Source organism: Molossus molossus, unplaced genomic scaffold (assembly GCF_014108415.1).
Source record: "Molossus molossus isolate mMolMol1 unplaced genomic scaffold, mMolMol1.p scaffold_m16_p_20, whole genome shotgun sequence".
NCBI lineage: Eukaryota > Metazoa > Chordata > Mammalia > Chiroptera > Molossidae > Molossus > Molossus molossus.
This window is the reverse complement of record NW_023425356.1, coordinates 25402596-25423508: the sequence shown is the minus strand read 5'-3', so window position 1 is coordinate 25423508 and position 20913 is coordinate 25402596. Positions and strand designations below refer to the sequence as shown.

Genomic DNA, 20913 nt, shown 5'->3' with positions numbered 1-20913 from the left:
CAGGGCATCAGAACCAGAACTCAGTACAGAACCTTAGTAATCAACATTGAGTGGTCTGAATCATAGGGATTCCTCCTCTGAGCCCAGACTGGGATTGCACGCCAACTTTCTAGGGAGCCAAAAAGCCACACCAACAGTGGGAGGAGGATAGTCATTTGCTACCAGTTGCTGGTGCTGTGTGGGGTTTGGCCTAGGTCCTGGGAGACAGGGAGGGAGAGGGGGCACAGAGCCTCAGGCCACCTGCCCTCCAGCTATGGAGGGAGGTTCAGAAATGAGCCTGCTTGGGTGTGCTGAGGCTGTAATCTCTCCTGGAAGCTCTGACCTTGGTCAGGACCCCAGTCAGAGTCCTAAATTCCAACCAATCCAGGTTGGGAGGCCCCCAGTTTAAGGAGGAACCACGTGAGGTGTGCAGGGGCAAAGCACAGGGAGACCGCCACCTTCCGCTCCACAGCTGTGCAGAGAGCATGCCAAGCAGTACCTGGGGTAGGAGAGGAGGAGTGCTGAGGAAACATGAAAATGGGGCCTCCTGGCTTCTAGGATCCAAGAGGGACAGACAACTGGTGTCATTGGGGCGGGGGCAGACTGTCTCTTACATCCTGTCCCATCCGTGTAATCCTTAGGCTAGGGAAAGCCAGGAGAGTTGGCTTTAAGTAGGGCTGGGATGCCTAGCCAGTGTGGCTCAGTGGATGAGAGTCATCCCATGGACTGAGAGGTTCCAGTTTGATTCCCAGTCAGGGCACGTGCCTGGGTTGCGGTCTCAATCTGCGGTAGGGGGCGTGCAGGAGGCAGCCAATAGATGTTTTTCACATCAATGTTTCTCTTCCTTCCTCTCTTTTTTTTTTTAAAAAAAAAGTCAATAAAAAAGGAAGGGCTGGAAGGGCCCTGGCCAGTGTTACTCAGTGGCTAGAGTGTCGGCCCACGCACCGAAGGGTTGTGGGTTTGATTCCTGGTCAAGAGCACATACCTGAGTTGCAGGTTTGGTCTCTGGCCTTGGTCCCAGTTGGGGCATGTGCAGGAGGCAACCAGTGGTTTTCTTTCTTTCTCTCTCTATCCCTCCTTTTCCCTTCCACCTTCCATCTTTCCCTCCCTCCCTTCCTCTCTTAAAATTAATGGAAAAAATATACGTGGGTGAGAATTAACAAACAAATGAAAGGAAAGGCTCTGAGACCAATTGGCTGAAAGGGGATGCTCGTAACCCCCTAAACTGTGATGTTGTCAGTGGTAGAGTGTCTTCTAGAGGGCTGGAGCACCTGGGAGATATATATATATATATATTTTATCCTTACCTGAGGACATTTTGGATTTATCTTCAGATAGAGCAGGAGGGAGAGAGGGAGGAAGAGAGAGAGAAACATCAATGTGAGAGACATATCGACTGGTTGCCACCCGCATGACCCCATCTGGGACTGGTGACAAACCGCAACCGAGGTCCATGCCCTTAGCAGGAACCGAACCCGGGACTCTCTGGTCCGTGGGCCGATGCTCTAACCGCTGAGCCAAACTGGCCAGGGCAACCTGGGAGATATTTGACATGGGCCCTAAAAGACAGGAAGAATCTCAGAGGGTAGAGATAAGGCTGGGGGGCGAGGGTGACATGAACAAAGATTCAGGGGCAGAAAATCATAAAGCATGTTTAGAAGAAAGTGAAATGTCTGATGTGGCTAGAATCCTAACAAAGGTAGGGACCAGTGGAAAATCAGATGGGAGTGTGGGGTCAGCCGGTTAAGAACTCCTGGGAACTTTGGGCTGAGAGAGACATAGTCCCATGGTTCTTCAGAAAAACGAATCTCACATAAGCTTGGGGTGAAAGGGAAGAGGCCCCTAGGAAGGAGACCAAAATAGAAGAGAACCATGAGATTTGTGACTTAGAGATCAAAGAGGGTGTGATTTATGAAAGAGATGGCCACTTGAACCCTTTGTAGCAGATCAGTCAGGGGGAGAGGCCATTAGACTGACAGCTGAATTACTGGGGACCTTGGAGAGAGGGTTTACTTAGAGCTGAGGGGGGAGTATGGTATAGTTGAAAAGATAAGTGTGCATTATGAAATTGTGATGACTTGCTGCCCATTGGTAGAGGTGGTGGGCACCCAGCTCTGTGCCTGTGCACACTGTACATCCGTGCCACTGTGTGCCTCCCGGGCTGCGCATGTGAGGATGGGCGGAGAGTGTGGTCTTGTGTGGGTGGATGAGTGTATTTGCGGGGGATATGGTGCATGACTTGGTTGAGTTGTTGAGTAGGTGTATGCTTTATTCATTTCTTTTAAGCTTGTATCTTACAGTTGAGTGTCTGGGAGGAGGTGTTGGTTAGAATGGGTGTGTGCTTGATTGTATGATGCGCACGTGCGAGCTGGTTCCAGGGAGTGTGGCGGAGGGCATGGTAGGCTATGTGCAGGTGTTTGGTTTCCCCCTTGAAACTGTAAGTTCTTTGAGAACAGGCCAGTTTCCCCTTCCCCCTCCACTTGCTGCTTCCACCCTTCCCTGGAGAGCCCAGGACAAGGCTCTTCTACAAGCCTCTCAGGCCAACAGGGACCAGCCAGGCTTACTGCTTTTTCTCTCCTAACATGCAGGCTCATTGGCGGAGTTACAGACAACGGAAGATTTATGTGGAACGGCTGCAGTATTTAAAAGCAAATGTAGATGCCGTAATCAAGGTAGCTGTCATGATTTGGGCAGGTTCCTGTCTCTCTCTCTCTCTCTCTCTTTTTTTTTTTTTTTTTTGCATTTATCTTCAAATAGAGCAGGAGGGAGAGAGGGAGGAAGAGAGAGAGAGAAACATCGACATGAGAAAGGCACATTAACTGGTTGCCACCCACATGACCCCAACCAGGGCCGGGGACAAACTGCAACAGAGATACATACCCTTAGCAGGAACTGAACCCGAGACACTGGTCTGTGGGCTGAAGCTCTAACCACTGAGCAAAACTGGCCAGGGCGGTTCCTGTCTCTCTTGAAAGACCCTCTGAAAACAGTGTTTTAGTCCTCTCGCCAACTTGTGATCTTTGGAGATGGCCGAATTGTCCTGGGTCTGAGGGCAATGCGTCTCTTCCCCCAGATTCAGGCTTGGGCCCGGATGTGGGCAGCTCGGAGGCAATACCGGAGGCGTCTGGGCTACTTCCAGAAGAACGTGCGTGTCATCCTGCTTCCCCTGTCCCTGTACCCAAGCTTTACCCATGAAACCAGGGCAAGGGCAGCCCATGACCCTTTTTCTGTGTTCATGGCAGGTTAACTCTGTTGTGAAGATCCAGGCATTTTTCCGAGCTAGGAAAGCCCGGGATGACTACAGGATGTTAGGTAAGCTGCCTGGTCTTTGCATTGTGAGTGAACGGCCTGGTTTACCTCCTCTGTCTCTGAGTGTCTCTACTGTTCAAGTCTGATGGTTTTCAACAGTCAGCAAGGGAGAAAGAAAGTCACACCACCCTGCAACTTACAAAGTGGGAGCTTAGAGAAGTTATTTGGCCCTCTTGAGTCCTTTTCTCTCATTGACAGCTGCTATCCAAAACCTGGAGTACGCCTTAGGACCTCGAGTGGGCAGAACAGTGAGGAGATGTACCCCTGCCTTTGGGCATCCTCCAGTTTAATGGGAGAGATAGGGGTCCTCCCCCCAGAGTCAGGCAGGTTTAGATATTTCTGCTGGGGCTACACAGCAGGTAAGGGGGAGGTACAAGTTGTCTGTGCAGGAATGTTGGATGGGTGTGGTAACAGAAGCCACCCTGCCCACCCCAGTAACAGAAAGCCTGGTCACTGGGACAGCTCCGTTAACCAGGTCCACTATACCAGGTTTTACTTTAGTTATCTTTCTGTTGGTACTACCAAAGCCACAAAAAAAGAGAAGACTCTTTCTCCTCTCCCTAGAGTTCTAGCCTTCTCCTACTTTTGCCTTCTCCCTGCCTGTAACTCTTCTACCTCCCGACCTCTGTGGTCCGGCACACAGGAAACCAGGTGAGATTCATGGAGTCTTTCTGCAGTGCTGGGAACTTGAAGGAGCTTCATCGTCATGCCCCACAGTTCCCAGGAGCAGGGCATGCATTTAAAGCCTTAAAGAAGCCCTGGCCGGTTTGGCTCAGCGGTTAGAGCATTGGCCTGCGGTCCAGAGAGGCCTGGGTTTGGTTCCCGTTAAGGGCATGGACCTTGGTTGCAATTTGTCCCCGGTCCTGGTTGGTATTGTGTGGGTGACAACCACTCGATATGTCTCTCTCACATCGATGTTTCTCTCTCTCTCTCTTCCTCCCTCTCTCCCTCCTGCTCTATCTGAAGATAAATGCCAAAAAAAAAAAAAAAAAGCCTTAAAGAAGTCCTAGGTCTCCTCCTTGTTGTGAGGTGGACTAGTGGTCCATCTCCAGGTTCCCCACTGGCCCTTGGGTTCCTGAAAAAGTTGGCCCCTTTTCTTTCTGGGCCTGAGATTACCCCTGGGCTCCAAGTTGAATATACTGTTCGGGAGTCATCTCTTCAGCTCGTCAGTCCTGCCTACAGGGGGCATCACCTGTCAACTCTGGCCACAGACACTCAGCCCATCTGCTTCTGGGAGGCCAGCTGCTTTTCCTTCTCCTTACTTTTTTTTTTTTTTTTTAATCCTCACCCGAGGATATTTTTCCATTGATTTTCAGATAGAGTGGGAGGGAGGGAAGGAAGGAGAGAAACATCAGTGTGATAGAGACACATTGACTGGTTGCCTTCTGCTCAACTTCAACCAGGGCCAGGGACCAATTCACAACCAAGATACGTGCCCTTGACCAGAATCAAACCTGCCACTTCCTGGTTCACGGGCCGACACTTGAACCGCTGAGCCAAATAGGCCAGGGCCCCCCTCCTTACCTTCCCCAGCCTGGCCCTTTCTATTTTTTCTACTGCTGTGCACTAATAGCATTGCCCTGGCCATCCTTTATCTTCTTTTCTTCTCTTTAGTTGATAGTTTTCCTGGAAGAACTTTCTTTCCCTATTTCTGTCTCCCAGTTTCATCCCAAGCTTCACTTGGCACCACCACTTCCTGGCCATGTGGCCCTAGGCAAGTTACTTGACTTCTTTATTGCCTCAGTTTTCTCATTTATAAAATGGAGATAATGATAGTACCTATCTTGTAGGGTTGTTTTGAAGATTAAATGAGTTAATGAACTGTTTGTATTTCATTGAATACCAGATGCCACCAGTTGTCTTCATTTCCACTGTTCTTCACTCCTCCAAGATCCGCTTGCCATGCAGTAACCAGATTAATCCATAGAACCCGTCCATGTGATCTGGTCATTCTCCTGCTTACATCCTATCAGTGAATGCCATTGCCCTGGCCATAAATTCTAGTCTCCTAACCACACCTTCCAAGGCCCTCTCTGATCCAGCCTTTGCCTGTCCCTTTAACCTCACTGACCCCGGCTTTGTCCCTCACCACCTGCGCTCTCTGTACTGTGCCCCAGACATGATGGACTCTGGCATTTCCTAAAATAGCCATGTTCACTTGGTCTCACCTGCTTTTTAGTCATCGGGTTGAGAGCCTTACATCCTCTGGGAAGCCTTCTTCACTCCCCAGGAGGGTTTGGGTGGCCATTTTTTGTTTTCCCAAAGGTCCCCATGTTCACACCTCTGAAACCACTAACCAAGTGAATTGTGGTTTCTCTGTCCAGTTTCCTCACTGGACAGGGCCTAGTTCAATTAATCTTCCAAATTTGACTCTTTCATTTATTACTAGCTGTATAAACTAGGGCACGTTGCCTACCCTCTCTGGCCTCAGTGATCTCATCAATTGGTTTTACCATCCTCATCCGAGGATACTGACCTCGCAGGGTTGTTGAAAGTATGTAAAGCAGTTTCTGTCCCATAGTGAAGATTATAGGTAGTAGTTGTGTTGTTATCCTTGTAGCTTAGCTCAGAGGTTTCTCTTTGCTCGAATACTCATTCCAAAAGAGATTCCAGGAGAAGCACCATCTAGCTCTGACCTCCCTATAATATAAAACCCACCGGACATCTCTTCTACTCCGGCTCCTCCCTGTGCAGATTCTCCTGACAGAGGGTTGTGTGAGGGACAGGTAGGGCTGAGGGGAAGCTGCTGGGTGCAAGAGAACTTGGGATGAAGGATGAGAGGAAGTTAGTGCAGTAGGAGTGGGTAGTAAATCGGAATAGGAGGCTCCTGGGGGCATCATCCGAGGGAGCTAGGGCTCTGACTTTGGTCACTGAGGGTGACAGGTTGGGGTGAATCCACGGGCAGGGAAAGGATAGCTCATATCATACCTGGTTAGTAAGGAGCTCAGGGACAGGACTGGCTGGGCAGAACCAGCTGGGGTTTGGGGGCCTGCTGGCCTCAGTCAGAGTGGGGACTGAGGGGGGGATAAGTAGGGTAGGGGACAGGCGGGGAAGCCTCCAGTGAGAGCATGTCTAATCCTGATGCTTCTTTCCTTCCTGCCAGTTCACACGCCCCATCCCCCTCTCGGGGTGGTACGCAGATTTGTCCATCTCTTGAATCAAAGCCAGCAGGACTTCTTGGCTGAGGCAGAGCTGCTAAAGCTCCAGGAAGAGGTGGTCAGGAAGATCCGGTCCAACCAGCAGTTAGAGCAGGACCTCAACCTCATGGACATCAAGATTGGGCTGCTGGTGAAGAACCGGATCACCCTGCAGGTAAGGGACCTGCGGCCCAGCCCTTCCCCCAAATCTAGCGGTTTCTGGAGAGTGATACTGGACACTCTCTGGTTGCTAATCCAGTGTATATACATATTTAATCCTCATCTCAGGATATTTTTCCATTGCTTTTTAGGGAGAGTGAAAGGGAGGGAGGGAAGGAGAGAGAAACATTAATGTGATAGAGGCACATCAATTGGTTGCCTCCTCTACATGCCCTGACTGGGGCCGGGGATCGAACCTGCAACCCAGGTATGTGGCCAGACCGGGAATTGAACCTAAGACCCTTTGGTCTGTGGGCTGACACTCTAACCACCGGTTAGGGAGCTAATCCAATATTTTTAATGTCTGGATTTTATCACCTGGTTCAGGTCCTTAGTCCAGGTGTCCTCTGTCCTAGTAATTTGTTGGGCACACGTGATATGGTAGAAAGACCACTGGACATAAAACCGGAATGCCTGGCTCTGCTGATTCTTGGTGATGGCGCTGTGGGCTGGTCATTTAGCCTCTGAGTCTGTTTCCTCATTAGTAAAATGGGAATAATGAGAGGGCCCACCTCACCAGGCCAAAGTAGAGATAGATACGAAAGCTCCTTCGACTGAGTAACCATGCAAGTATGCAGAGAGAGGGTAGACGTGATGTCTCCACTTAAATTTGCACAGCAGTTCAATGAGAACTAGCGGGAGCATTTAGATCTTGCTTCCCAGTAATTGTTGTCCGTTTTGGTTCAAATAAACTCTTATAAGAATTCAAACAAAAACAAAAAAAAAGGAAGATGAACTAACAGCAAAACCAGTAGACATGATGCTTCAGCCTGGCAACCCAGTTCTTTTTGGGGTCTCACCCTGCAGGAGCAGGGGTGCCAGGTGGAGTTTCGGGGCAGTAGCAGGGGCCCTTCCTCACCCTAGAACTGTTTATCTCCCTTGACTTGTGCCTTGAATACCTTGAACAGCAGAAAGTCCTGGCTCTTCCAGGCGCTGATTCTAGACCATATGTTCTGTGCTCCGGGTTGGCCTGGCTGGTTGTATCATCCGCTTCCCCACCCCTGCAGGAGGTGGTCTCCCACTGCAAGAAGCTGACCAAGAAGAATAAGGAACAGCTGTCGGATATGATGGTTCTGGACAAGCAGAAGGGATTAAAGTCGCTGAGTAAAGAGAAACGGCAGAAACTAGAAGCTTACCAACACCTCTTTTACCTGCTCCAGGTGAGCAGAGGACTTTGGAAGGAGATGTCTCTGCCATCTCCTGAGGGTCTGGGACCTTGAGGCCTTCAGGTTTGTGCTTTTGCCTCTATGTGAGATGTCCTTTCCCATAGACTTGCCCCCTGAGAAAGAGACTGTTTTCTCCCATTTGTCTGAAATGTCTCTAGTCCCCGGGGAAAATGTGACTGTGCTCTCTCCATTCCAAGTCCACACCAGGAAAACCTTTCTTTATCTGATCACTGGTCCTCAAGGTACATGAGCAGTCATTCCCATGCCTGATTGCTTGCAGACTCAGCCCATCTACCTGGCCAAGCTGATCTTTCAGATGCCACAGAACAAAACCACGAAGTTCATGGAGTCAGTGATTTTCAGTCTGTACAACTATGCCTCCAACCGCCGTGAGGCCTATCTCCTGCTCCAGCTGTTCAAGACAGCGCTCCAGGAGGAAATCAAGTAGGTTTTCCAGATGCAAAGGAATGGAAAGAACAGGTTAAGAGATGCCACTGTTGGTTCTTTCACAAGGTAACAATTTGCTGAGGTTGGAGGGTAGAAATGGAATCAGAAGATCTCTTTTCTCTGCCTCCTGTGGAGTGACTATAAGACTTCTCGTGCCCCACTGGTGTGGCTCAGTGGGTTGAGCGTCATCCTATGCACCAGGAGGTCACGGGTTCTATTCCTGGTCGAGCACATGCCTGGGTTTCAGGCTTGATCCCCAGTAGGGGGCATGCAGGAGGCAGCTGATTGATGTTTCTATCTCCCTCTCCCTTCCTCTGGAATCAATAAAAACATATTAAAAAAAAAATCTCCTAGGACAGCATAGTGGGAGGACGTGGACTGACATGTGGCACAAAGGATAACTAGAGATAACAGGACATTTTTTAAGAGAAGGGACACCAGAGCAGGCTTCAAAGAGCCAAAATCTCAAAAAGGAAAAGCAGCTGTTTGACCTACACAGAGGCAGGAGGCCAGCTTCAGTGATCTCTTGAACCACAGGTCAAAGGTAGAACAGCCCCAGGACATGGTGACAGGCAACCCAACTGTGGTGAGGCTGGTGGTGAGATTCTACCGTAATGGACGTGGACAGAGTGCCCTGAGGGAGATCCTGGGCAAGGTCATCCAGGATGTGCTGGAGGACAAGATGCTGAGCATCCACACAGACCCTGTTCACATCTACAAGAGCTGGATCAACCAGACTGAGGCCCAGACAGGGCAGCGCAGGTGAGCAGATGGGCAGAGGACAGAGGGAGAACTCTCTTTGATCAGCTCAGTCTTGGGCCTCACTGGGGAAGCTTGGGTGTGTTTTGAAGGTGGCATGTAAATGAGCATGCTGATTTATGCAAACATGACACCAACCCTACAGGATGAAATAAGGTAACCTTTCAGACCCCCTCTGGTAATTAACATGGAACTGATGTAAATGACACTGGACCTGGTGTACTTAACATAGAAAGAGCAGCACAGATGAATATGCAAATGTGTTTCATTGCTATGTCAGTGCCTGTAAATGATATGCCAGATTTGCTGGGAGATGGGATATGGACTGCTTATTGACAGGGGTGTAGATGAATATTCAGATTTACAATGAATAGGCAAATGAGATAGTGGGAGAAATAGGCTGACCTTATAGATCGGAGGCATCACTGAGATGCATAGGTACTAGGGAAATGGAGCCACTGAGGAGAGCAGGCAGTGCTGGTGGCTTCTCCCGGTGGCACCCAGGCTTGCAGGTGTGGGACTGCAAGGCCCTGGCCCAGCTTTCCCTATTGCCCTAACTGGCAGACTAGATGCAGGGCAGCCCTGGTGTCCCCGGTTCCCCTTAGGAGTCTTTCCATAGACTCCAGGTTCTCCATTCCCTCTACACTCTTCCACCTCCTGTGGGTACTCCAACTCTTTCTTCTTTCCACTCACGACTCCAGTACTTTCCCTTATTCTGGCCTGATCCCCTTAAGCATGCTGGGCTGCCCTTAGCATGTGTGTGTTTGAAATCCTGTTGTTAGATGAAGAGTTTAAGTGGGAGGGCCATGGGAGGGGACTCTGGCTAATTCCTTGTCTCTCTCTGCCCATAGCCACCTCCCCTACAACGTCACCCCAGAGCAGGCCTTGAGCCACCCTGAGGTCCAGAGACGACTAGACATCTCCCTTCGCAACCTTCTCGCCATAACTGATAAATTCCTTACAGCCATCATCTCATCTGTGGACCAAATTCCGTATGTACAACAGCCCCACCCCAGCCTAGGCCGGGCCACGATGGGAGGAGCAGAGCAGTCCTGAAGGGGTGGGGCAGGACAGGAAGGGAAATGTGGCTGGGGGTGTCTAGGGCTTCTAGGAGACAGTGGAGCGTGCACGGGTACCCTGCTAGAGACTGAGCTGGAATACAGCATGCGGGTCTGTATGTGGCCTGTCAGGGCAGCACGAGCCAGAGAAGAGAGCATCAAGTGATTATGGGGACATACTGTCTGAGAGCAAATGGGGAAAAAAATAGGACTCTCCAGTCCACAGAGTCAGAAATAAGAAATGCTTCAAACCAGTAAGCACTTTATAGTATTCTTTTCTTAAAATTTTTGTTTGTTTGTTTTTAATCCTCACCCAAGGACATTTTTGCATTTATCTTCAGATAGAGCGGGAGGGAGGGAAGGGGGGAGGAGAAAGAGAGAAACATTGATGTGAGAGAGACACATCGACTGGTCACCACCCACATGACTCCAACCAGGGCCGGGGACAAACTGCAACAGAGGTACATGCCCTTAGCGGGAACTGAACCCGGGTCTCTCTGGTCCACGGGCCAACACTCTAACCTCTGAGCCATACTGGCCAGGGCTAGTGTTTTTTTGAAAAGCAAATGGTTGAAAACTTAAACAAGGTGAGCCTCATCTAGGTCATCAGTCAGCCAGCCTGGTGCTCAGAGTTGCAAGAGGCAAGGTGGGGATGCAGATGAGGGGAACCCTCAAGAGTTTGTAACTGCTCCCCAAACCTGGAGAACTGGATTAAGAGTTTACAGTTAGGCCCGGCAGGTGTGGCTCAGTGGTTGAGTGTCGACCCATGCACCAACAGGTCCCGGTTCAATTCCCAGTCAGGGCACATGCCCAGGTTGTGGGCCAAATCCCCAGTGGGGGCATGCAGGAGGCGGCCAATCAATGTTCTCTCTCATCGATGTTTCTATCGCTCCTTCTCCCTGAAAATCAATAAAGAAAAAAAATTTAAAAAGAGTTTACAGTTAGGATTCAGGAAAGATTCCAGAGCTAATAACGGAAAGTATACAATGAGCTATAAACTTCTGTCTCTGTTACCCTAGGAGATAGAAATAGCTTTTAAACAAATTTCAAGAGATTTGTGGGTGATACATCCATAATAAAAATAATAATAAAGATTGGCATGTTTGAATAGCACTCTACAAGTATATATTACTTTCATAGACATAATTTCACTTCATTCTCACCAAAACCCTATGAAATAGAGAGGGCAGGAATAATCATCCCGGCCCTGGCCAAATAGTTCTGTTGGTCACAGCATCATCCCAATAGGCCAAGGTTGCAGGTTTGATCCCCAGTCAGGGCACATAAAAGAATCAGTCAATGAATGTGTAAAAAAGTGAAACAACAGCCCTGGCCGGTTTGGTTCAGTGGTTAGAGCGTCGGCCTGCGGTCCAGAGAGACCCGGGTTCGGTTCTCGCTAAGGGCACGTACCTCTGTTGCAGTTTGTCCCCGGCCCTGGTTGGTTGTGTGGGTGGCAGCCACTCGATGTGTCCCTTTCACGTTGATGTTTCTCTCTCTTCTCTCTCCCTCCCACTCTATCTGAACAATAACAACAAAATAATAAATGGAACAACAAATCAAAGTCTCTCTCTCTCTCTCTCTCTCTCTCTCTCTCTCTCCTCTCCTCTCCTCTCCTTCCTCTCTCTCTAAAATCAATAAATAGCCCTGGCTGGGTGGCTCAGTTGGTTGGAGCACTGTCTCATACACCAAAAGGTTTTGGGTTTGATTCCCGGTAGGGGCACATATGGGAAGCAACTGATGTTTCTCTCTCTCTTTGTTTCCTCCTCTCTCTCCTGACCCCCTCTTCCTCACTCTCTAAAGTTGATAAACATGTCCTTGAGTAAGGATACAAAAAAATAAATGAAATCAAATCAAATAATTAAAAAAAAAAAGAAGAAGAAAAAGAATCATCCCCATCTTCCAGACCAGGAACAACTCCCAAAGGGGAAGAAAATAGCCTCAGCTGCCATCTCTGGTTAGTGGCAGTCAGGACGAAGGCACCCACTCCAGTTCACTGTTGTCCTTGTGCCCTGCCTTGCCCAGGCCAGGCCCCTCACAGGTGCTCTGTGATAACCAACAAGGTTGGCCACCTCAGAGCCTCCCGGGCTGTCCTGGGGCAGGGTTCCAGCTGTGAGTGTCAGGCACCCCAGGCACAGGCTAGAAGTGTCTCTGTGGGGGAGGCGGAGTAAATACTGGGATCTGGGGTGTCCCCAGGGGAGACTACAGGGGCCAAAGGCCAGGTGGGACTACAGGGGCCAAAGGCCAGGTGGGAAGCAGAGCCTAGTGGAGGAGCGGCCCTGGTCTTGGGGTCTGACACAAGGGCAGGAGACGGGGACAAGGTCCAGAGCTGTTTGGAGGAGGGCATCAGGGAGCTGGTTGTGGAAGGCCAGTGCTAACGCTCAACTCTGGTGTGGCCGAGCCTGGGGAGGAAGAAGCAGGCAGGCAACTCATGACCTGAACTTCGTAGACGTGGGCAGGAACCTAGTACACCGATGTCTTTGTCTCCAGCTATGGGATGCGATACGTGGCCAAGGTCCTGAAGATGACTCTAACAGAGAAGTTCCCCGATGCCATGGAAAATGAGGTCTATAAGGCAAGCGTCTCTTCTCCCCAACCTCCTGGGCTGTCCTTTGTCACAGTGGTGCCAATGAGCCCCCAGACTGAGACGAGGACAAAAAACACTGCACTGTGGACATGCAAGAAGGAAAATCGACCCTGGCTTCCCAGCAGGGCTTCAGGTGGCAGGTGGAAAGGCAGCTGGGACATGAACTGACAGAGTGGACAACCTAGACTTGGGAGACCTGGGTTCTAGTCCCACCTCTTGCTAAAGTTTGCTGTGTGACTGTGAGCAAGCTGCTGGCCTGCTCTGTCTTTCTATACCGCAGGCCGATGCTCTAACCGCTGAGCCAAACCGGCCAGGGCTGGCCTGCTCTGTCTTGTTTTCTCTTCTGTAACATGGCAGGGTTGGCCCAGATGATCCTTTCTAGCCAAGTGATCTGAGGGGCTGGGGCTGGGGCTGGGGCTGGGGCTGTCAAGGCCGACCTCGGAGCGCTTCTGAGGTGGTGTCCTCTGCCCTCAGGTGGTAGGAAACCTCCTGTACTACCGATTCCTCAACCCAGCTGTAGTGGCCCCCGACGCCTTTGACATTGTGGCCATGGCAGCAGGCGGCGCCCTGGCCACCCCCCAGCGCCACACCCTGGGAGCTGTGGCTCAGCTCCTGCAGCATGCCGCAGCTGGCAAGACCTTCTCTGGGGAGAGCCAGCACCTGCGAGTCTTGAATGACCATCTGGAGGAGATGTACCTCAAGTTCAGGTTTAGGATCCTGGCATCCTGTTCCTCCCCGTCTCCTTTACTCCTCTTCTCATCTTTCATGTCCCACTTCCCCTTGGAGTCCATGCGGAAGAGAGGCATGGGGTGAAGAGAACAGTGGGCTGGAGGGAAGATTATTGAAAGGACTCCCCAGGGGAGAGAAAAGAGAACCACTGACGGAGGTGGTTTGGCGGCAACTGGGAGAGAGGTAGGGCAGGACAGAGGTGGGAGCTGAGACGGGGAGTCAGAGTTGGTTTGAACAGTCACTGGAGAGGCCCAGAGGAAGGGCTGTGGAAACAACATGGGGTGCTGATTAGCCCCACTCTCTCGCATGCTCTCCCTGTGGAGATAGGAGGTTCATCTGTCGAGCCTGCCAGGTACCAGAGCCGGAAGAGCGTTTTGCAATGGACGAGTACTCGGACATGGTGGCTGTGGCTAAACCCATGGTGTACATCACCATGGGGGAGCTGGTTAACACACACAGGGTGAGGGGCTGCTGGGTTGTTGGGTTGTGGGCAGGGGTGGAGGGCTGCCCTTTGAAGGAAGGCCTGGCTCAGACGCTGTATCTCCCTTCCTTCCTCCATGCTGCAGCTGTTACTGGAACACCAGGACTGGATTGCTCCTGATCACCTTGACCCCCTGCACGAGCTCCTGGAGGACCTTGGGGAGATGCCCACTGTCCCTGACCTCATTGGTACGTGCTGGGGCCAGCTGGGAGCCTGCAGGGAGGGATGGACAGGAGGTGAGCAGAGGGCATGCTCACCTGCCCTCTCGAGTTTTTGATCAGTCTGGGACATGTGCCAGGAAGCTGGTTACATACTCATCCTCCCTCTCCCTCTGGTTGGGAGGTGGACACATGGACACACACTGAGATGGAGAGTGAACAGAGGTAGAGAGACCCAGTACCATCAGAGAAATGGCCAGTTAAATCATGCGTTAAGGCCCTGGCCGGTGTGGCTCAGTTGGTTGGATGTCATTCCGTACACCAAGAGGTAGTTGGTTCGATTTCCAGTTGACATTGCGGGCTCAATCCCTGCTCGGGGGCGGGGCAGGGGGCATGCAGAAGGCAGCTGATCTGTGTTTTGCTCGGGATGTCAGGAGTTATGGAATGGGAGGAAGCGTATTACAAAGTAGATGGGCAGACGGAGGTGCTGACAGATAGAGAGCAGGAGCTCCAGGCTCAGGGCCATACAGCCCCCTGCCCTCAGGACACCCAGGCTGAGGCCGCCGGGGTAAACTCTGTAGGCAACAGCCCTCCCGTTGGTGCTCAGGGTTGAGGGTACAGGGCAGAGCTACGGGTCAGTGTGGGAACGCTTCCTGGAAGTAGGGTACATGGAGCAGAGTATCTACTGTGACCCCATCTCTGCATGTGGATGAGTGTCCCTTTATCTCCCATTTCTCACTCTGCTCAGGGGAAAACGTAGCTACAGATGGGAGCCTGGATCTGAGCAAGCTCGAAGTGTCTCTGACACTTACCAACAAGTTTGAAGGGCTAGAGACAGACGCCAACGATACCAGTGCCCGGAGCCTTCTTCTGAGGTGAGTGAGGCGGCCTCGGCCCCCTGCTGACGGAGCTCCCCAGGCCGGGAAAATGGCCTGTACAGAAGTGGCCGTTTCACCTTCTTCCTGGCTCCCCTTCCTTCAGAAAGTTCTCCCGGAGGCCTGACTGGTATTCCCCTTGCTGCCGTCTCAGCTGTTTTCCTCCTGGCCACCTCAGTTCTGATCTGTGTTGTCGCTGAAAGTAAAGGAATAGTTAGGATATTGGCGACAATGGATGTTTGTATATTGTTGTGCTGTTTATTGAATGCTTTTTTATATGTTATCATTTAACCTTAGTAACAAACCGCTTTACAGTTGAGGAAAGAAACGAGGTTGAGTGACTGGCCCAGAGTCCCACGGCCATTGGTGTGGAGCTGATGTTCTGAAAGTGCAAAGTGAGGGAAGACTCGGGGCTGGGCTGGTCACCGGGCAGAAGGCGAGCCCAGTGCCACCTCATCTCCCTGCCAGCAAGGCAGCGCCTCCTTGTTCATTCACCCAGGAGACAAGGGAGCTGCATTCAGCTTCATCTTGCCACCAGAGGCCTCGCAGCAGGGTGGGGCTAGGGGTGGACATCCAGTCAGAGCCACCAAGAGGGAGATGGGTGGCTGGTGCATCGAGAGCTGAGCAGAAGGGTCACGGGGGCTGGGACAGGTCCCACAGAGGAGGACGCGCATACTTCAGCCAAAGGACTCAAGGGAAGACCCTGTGTGGGAGGGCACTGTGGGCGAGGACAGAGGTGTGAGAGCACAGTACGTTCAGACTGCGCCAGTTCTTTCTGTGTCACAGGGTCTCCCGGGGGGTTGCATTCTCCTCACACTCTCCCCCTCGCTCTCCCGCTCTCTAGTGTCCCTGGCAGCCATGATGCTAGGCGGGGTCCACTTACCGTCAGTTCTCTTGCCAGCCCCACATCCAGACCCTTCCCCGGTCCCTCACCTCTCCCTCCTCCCCCCGCCCTCCTGCAGCACCAAGCAGTTGCTGGCTGACATCATGCAGTTCCACCCTGGGGACTCCTTCGAGGAGATGTTGTCCCTCCCAGTGTCCTGCACACAGGTATTGTCTCGTTCGTCTCCACCTCACTCCAGCAGCCAACCCCTGGACCCCACCCCTAGGCTGCCACAGACAGACCCTCTGCTCACCAGTAAGGAGTGTTGTGGCAGCCCAAGGCCCTTGCCCTTGACTACAGAGACCCACAGGCTGAGAAGAGCAGCCCTGGCTGTGGGAGCCTCAGGCTGCAGAGTCCTGGGGCTCCACCTCCCCACCCAAAACAAGAGTGAGCTCTGCAGGGCACCAGCCCCTGGCTCAGGCTAGGTGTTGTGGGGATGCCAAGACGTAGTCTGGGCAGGCTACCACAAAGAGCACCAAAGGGCTGGTGCTCCGCGAGGGTGGGTGCTTGAAGGCCTGAGGCAAGAGCCGTCAAGGAGCTCCGACGCTGGGGAGTTGCAGCCGGTGTCTGTCCGGAACCCTTTATGCTGCACTTCTATTTGGGTCTCCCTTGGGCCTCTGCCCCTCTCGGTGATCCGTGGAGGCCCTTCTCTGTCTGTGACGTTACACCTTGATGTTCTTCCCAAGCCACCCCTGTCTCTTTCCCCCAGAAGCTGGGCTCTGGGAACATGCTCCTGATGATTCCTTGAAGTGCCCCTTTGTCGCTTGTGCCTCTGGGGCCTGCCCTGGCTTGGGGGCAGAACCGTAGGCCAGACAGCCTCATCAAGCCAACACCTCTGCCCCCCAGGAAGCAGCTCACAAGCGGCTGATGTGCCAACGCCAGGCCTGTGCGGCCCAGAACTCAGAGCCACTCCGACGACACCGCTCACTGCGAGCTGACTCCCTCCTGCCGCTGGCAGAGAAGCAGAGGCGCGTCCTGCGGAACCTGCGCCGACTGGAGAGCCTGGGGTTGGTCAGTGCCAGCGACGGCTACCAGGGGCTGGTGGATGAACTGGCCAAGGTAATAACCTGGGCCTGGGATCTGTGCTCTGTGTGTGCGCGCGTGTGTGCGTGTGTGCCCATGCGTGGACATGCGCATGTGTACATAGGATTGGCACCCCAAGGGCAGGCCTCTGCCTCAGAAGTGCCCACCCCAAATGGTTGCCAGCCAGAGGAAGACCAATAAATCCAGAGGGTCCTATTTGAAAGAAAGGTCTTATAATTAGTACGGAAAGGAGATATTCTTGCAACTCTCTTTTACTAAAACTCAGAGAGCCTTGAAACAGTTACTCCTCGGTGGGGAAGGTCCTAAGACATTCTCTGAGGGTTCGGGATGGCATCCTTGAGATTGTCCTCCTCCTAGAAAAACAGCCTTGAAATCTTCCTCTTCCTGCTCTTCCTGAAGGTACTCACAGTGAGTTGTTCTTGGGCCTGGGTCAGGCCCTGAGGCTCTCCTACCAGGAAGGGCCAACTCCCCGTCCCTTGGTCCCCCACCCCAGGACATCCGTAACCAGCGGAGGCACCGGCAGTGGCGGAAGGCAGAGCTGGTAAAGCTCCAGGCCACACTCCAAGGCCTCAGCACTAAGACCACCTTCTACGAGGAGCAGGGCGACTACTACAGCCAGTACATCCGGGCCTGCTTGGGTCACCTGGCCCCTGGCTCCAAGTAGGTGCTGCCTTCTTCACGTGTGACCTCACCCTGCCCATGGCAACATTTGCCCCACTCTCCACCACCTGGGAAAGGGGCATCTTCAGCACAGCACGGCCCCTTCCTAACGCAGGTCTTTGAATCTCCCCGGCAAAGTCTTGGGCTCAGGTGCAGCCCCTCCTTTGTCTCCCATCAGTGAAAAGTCTCCCTCAGGGTCTAATTTCCATCCTACCAGCACAGAAAGTACACTGTCTTTGGTGTTGGAGAGTTTATTGGATTAATTCTCTGGGGTCTTTTTTTTAATCAGGAGTTCTGGGAAAGGGAAGAAGCAGCTCTCTCTTCATTACACTGCTGCCCAGCTCCTGGAGAAGGGTGTCTTGGTGGAAATTGAAGATCTTCCCACCTCTCAGTATGTTTCTTTGGAGGGCAGAATGGCAGGTCCTTCCGGTACCATTACTTGGGGGTTGAGCCCTGGGCTGGGCCCCAAGTAGGAGGGGAGAAGAAGCATGGTCCCTGTCTTGAAGGAGCTGTTAGAGTGATGGGGAAGACAGGACATCTCCAGGCAGAAGGTTAAGGACAGTGGGCATAGTCTGGCGCAGTTCTAGACACCCCACAGCAGAGGACGCTGGGAAGGATTCCTAGAAGAGACAGCATCTGATTGAGGCCAGGCAGACAGATGTGGGGTGTGAGCAGAAGTAAAATTGGGAGGAGACAGAGCTAGGTCCTAGGAGTGATAGAGAAGAAGTCTGGGCACTGGGTGACACATGGCACTGCCTGGGTGAGGAGCAGTGGGTGGAAGAGGGGGCTATGACCCTGAAAATGGCAATGGTTTCCATTTTGAATCCTGTTCCTGATAGCTTCAGAAATGTGATCTTTGACATCACTCCTGGAGATGAGGCGGGAAAGTTCGAAGTAAATGCCAAATTCCTGGGTGTGGACATGGAGCGATTTCAGCTTCACTATCAGGTGAGGGGACACTCATGAGCCCTCAAGGCACCTGCCAGGCTTTAGGTGCTAGCCTAATGACAGTAGGCCGATCTCAGATGACATCAGCTGTTCCCTACCCAATTAGTATCATCTGGTCCTGAAGAAAGGGTGCGGGTCTTTGCAGATCATCAGGAGAATGGCGTGGGCTGGCAATGTCAGAAGTAGGATGAATATTTGAAGCCCGAGGACAAGTCAGGGACGTGACATGTTATCTCGTGGACTCTTCTCCACAGCGCTGAAGCACTCCGCCTGTTTCACAGGCTGTGAGGCTAAGAGGTTAAGAAGCTGGCCTAAGTCAGGTCGTTCAGGAGAGCAATGATTTTAAATTCAAATCTTTTTGCTCTGCTGTTTTGCCTTTTCTTGTTTGTTTTTAATATGTTTTTATTGATTTTTTAGAGAAAGAGGAAGGGAGAGAGAGATAGAAACATTGATGTGAGAGAAACATCGATCGGCTGCCTCCTGCACGACGCCCCCCCCCCCCCCCCCCCGAGATCATGCCTGCAACCTGGGCATGTGCCCTGACCGGGAATCAGACAGGGACCTCAGTCCATGACAAAACCAATGCTCAATCCACTGAGCCACACTAGTGGCGTGTTTTGCCTTTTGATTGAGAAAACTGGTTTCAGGCCCTGACTCTGCTTGAATTGACATTTGGTCAAGTCATTGTACTTCTCCCTTGGCCTTGGTTTCCTGATCTGTGAAATGGGGTTGCAGTGTCCAGTGCTACTGGATGACTGTAAAAGGCTCCAAGATGTTTTTTTTTTTTTTTAAATCCTCACCCAAGGACACTTTTCCACTGATTTTCAGATAGAGTAAGGGAGGGAGGGAGGGAGAGAAAAACATCAATGTGAGAGAGACACACCGACTGGTTGCCTCCCGCACAACTCCAACAAGGGCTGGGGATCGAACCACAACCGAAGTACGTGCCCTTGACCAGAGGAACCCACGACTCTTTGGTCCGTGGGCTGACACTCTAACTGCTGAGCCAAAGTGGCCAGGGCCCCAGGATGTTTTATAGACTGGCTGGGCCACAGTGACGAACCCTTAAACTCTTCTCCCTGCCCCTTCCTTTTCTCCTAGGACCTCCTGCAGCTCCAGTATGAGGGTGTGGCTGTCATGAAATTTTTCAACAAGGCCAAGGTCAACGTCAACCTTCTCATCTTCCTTCTCAACAAGAAATTCTTACGGAAGTGACAGAGGCAGTGGGCGCTAACCAAGCCCTTATCTCACTGAATGCTTTTCTTAACACTGACTCACTACTTTGCTTCCCTGCAGACACCCAGAGCTCAGGACTGGGAAAAGCTCAAGGAGCCTTCATCCCTTCCCTGGCTGGAAGGAGTTTGTCTGTCTACCTGATCACAGGCAGGATCTCTAACTGACTAAAGTTAGCCTTGCCTGAGTCTGGCTGTGCAACTTTTAGGTCCCAGAAACGCCGTGTTTTCCAGCTAGATGATAGGGCATGAACCTAGGCGGGGTAGACCCTGCCCTTCGGGCTGGGAAGGCAGTTGCACTTGTGTCGGCTGCTGCCCTTCTGTGGTCACCCCAATATTACATGCACTGCACTTGCAACTTTATTTCTCTCTACCCTCTCTGCAGACCCCAAGGCCAGGGCAGGCTCCCTATCCCTACTCCCTCTTCATCAGCAGTGGGTGTTGCTGCCCTGCTGAAGCCCAGACCATCTGCTGCTCTGATGCAGGAGGGGCAGACCGCGCTCCGTGACACCCAGTGGAGCTGTGGCACTGTTACCCTCCACAGTGGCACGAGCAAGCGGACCCTCCGTTAGCCTCAAATACTATTCCTGTTTTTATGTTCTGTTTCATATGTGGATCACTAGGGTATCTATTCTCTCCCAGCATTACACTTTGGATCATGGTTTTAATTTTCATCTTTGCGAGCTCAGAAAAAGTTCATTTCCGTTAGTCAAACTAATATTTATGCCAATCTTTTATACCTTGCATTCAAAGTCACCCCACTCATATTTAAGACCTCATTATTTCAGCTTCATATGGTACTAAAAGCAGTCTTTCCCTTTTCTCTTTCATCAGTTTTGATAGCTGTACAGTCTTGTCTCTGTTGCTGTCTCTGTTGTCCCCACATCTACCAACTTCCTGTCCCTGTTGCCCTTCTGATTTCATTTTAATAAAAGCAGCTGTTACCTCACATCAGTTGTTAACCCCTTATTTCATGTGCTGCAGAGCGGCCTCCACAGTCTTGAACAGATCTTTCCTGAGAGCTGGGGAGTCCTTCCTACAGCGTCCCCAAGCCCCTGCCTCCCTCCCATTGGGACCACTCTGCCCATGTGAAAAAGCTTGACGCCATGTGACATGTCTCCCCAGGGGACAGAGAGGAGAGGAAGGAAATCTTAGGTTTCCATTCGGTTTTTAGCGGCCACTCTGAAGACTAAAGCCAAGAAGAGGAGAAACAAGTCCAGGTTCTACTCCACCCGTTTTGCATAC

At 51.8% G+C, this 20913-nt stretch overlaps 1 protein-coding gene across 1 annotated transcript in view; it reads left to right on the top strand.

The window, feature by feature from the left end:
• The window catches only part of IQGAP3 (IQ motif containing GTPase activating protein 3), a 41067-nt gene extending 21401 nt beyond the window's left edge, over positions 1 to 19666 (top strand). Inside the window, exons 19-37 of the mRNA XM_036272788.1 lie at positions 2568 to 2651; positions 3053 to 3124; positions 3222 to 3291; positions 6392 to 6600; positions 7652 to 7804; positions 8091 to 8254; positions 8795 to 9019; positions 9868 to 10008; positions 12562 to 12646; positions 13133 to 13365; positions 13715 to 13847; positions 13954 to 14056; positions 14775 to 14901; positions 15864 to 15951; positions 16631 to 16843; positions 17322 to 17488; positions 17778 to 17879; positions 18328 to 18436; positions 19538 to 19666. Of these exons, the coding sequence (XP_036128681.1) occupies positions 2568 to 2651; positions 3053 to 3124; positions 3222 to 3291; positions 6392 to 6600; positions 7652 to 7804; positions 8091 to 8254; positions 8795 to 9019; positions 9868 to 10008; positions 12562 to 12646; positions 13133 to 13365; positions 13715 to 13847; positions 13954 to 14056; positions 14775 to 14901; positions 15864 to 15951; positions 16631 to 16843; positions 17322 to 17488; positions 17778 to 17879; positions 18328 to 18436; positions 19538 to 19651 (2592 nt within the window). The 3' untranslated portion in view covers positions 19652 to 19666. The remainder of the gene's footprint in view (positions 1 to 2567; positions 2652 to 3052; positions 3125 to 3221; positions 3292 to 6391; positions 6601 to 7651; positions 7805 to 8090; positions 8255 to 8794; positions 9020 to 9867; positions 10009 to 12561; positions 12647 to 13132; positions 13366 to 13714; positions 13848 to 13953; positions 14057 to 14774; positions 14902 to 15863; positions 15952 to 16630; positions 16844 to 17321; positions 17489 to 17777; positions 17880 to 18327; positions 18437 to 19537) is intronic.
• Positions 19667 to 20913: the final 1247 nt, after the last annotated feature.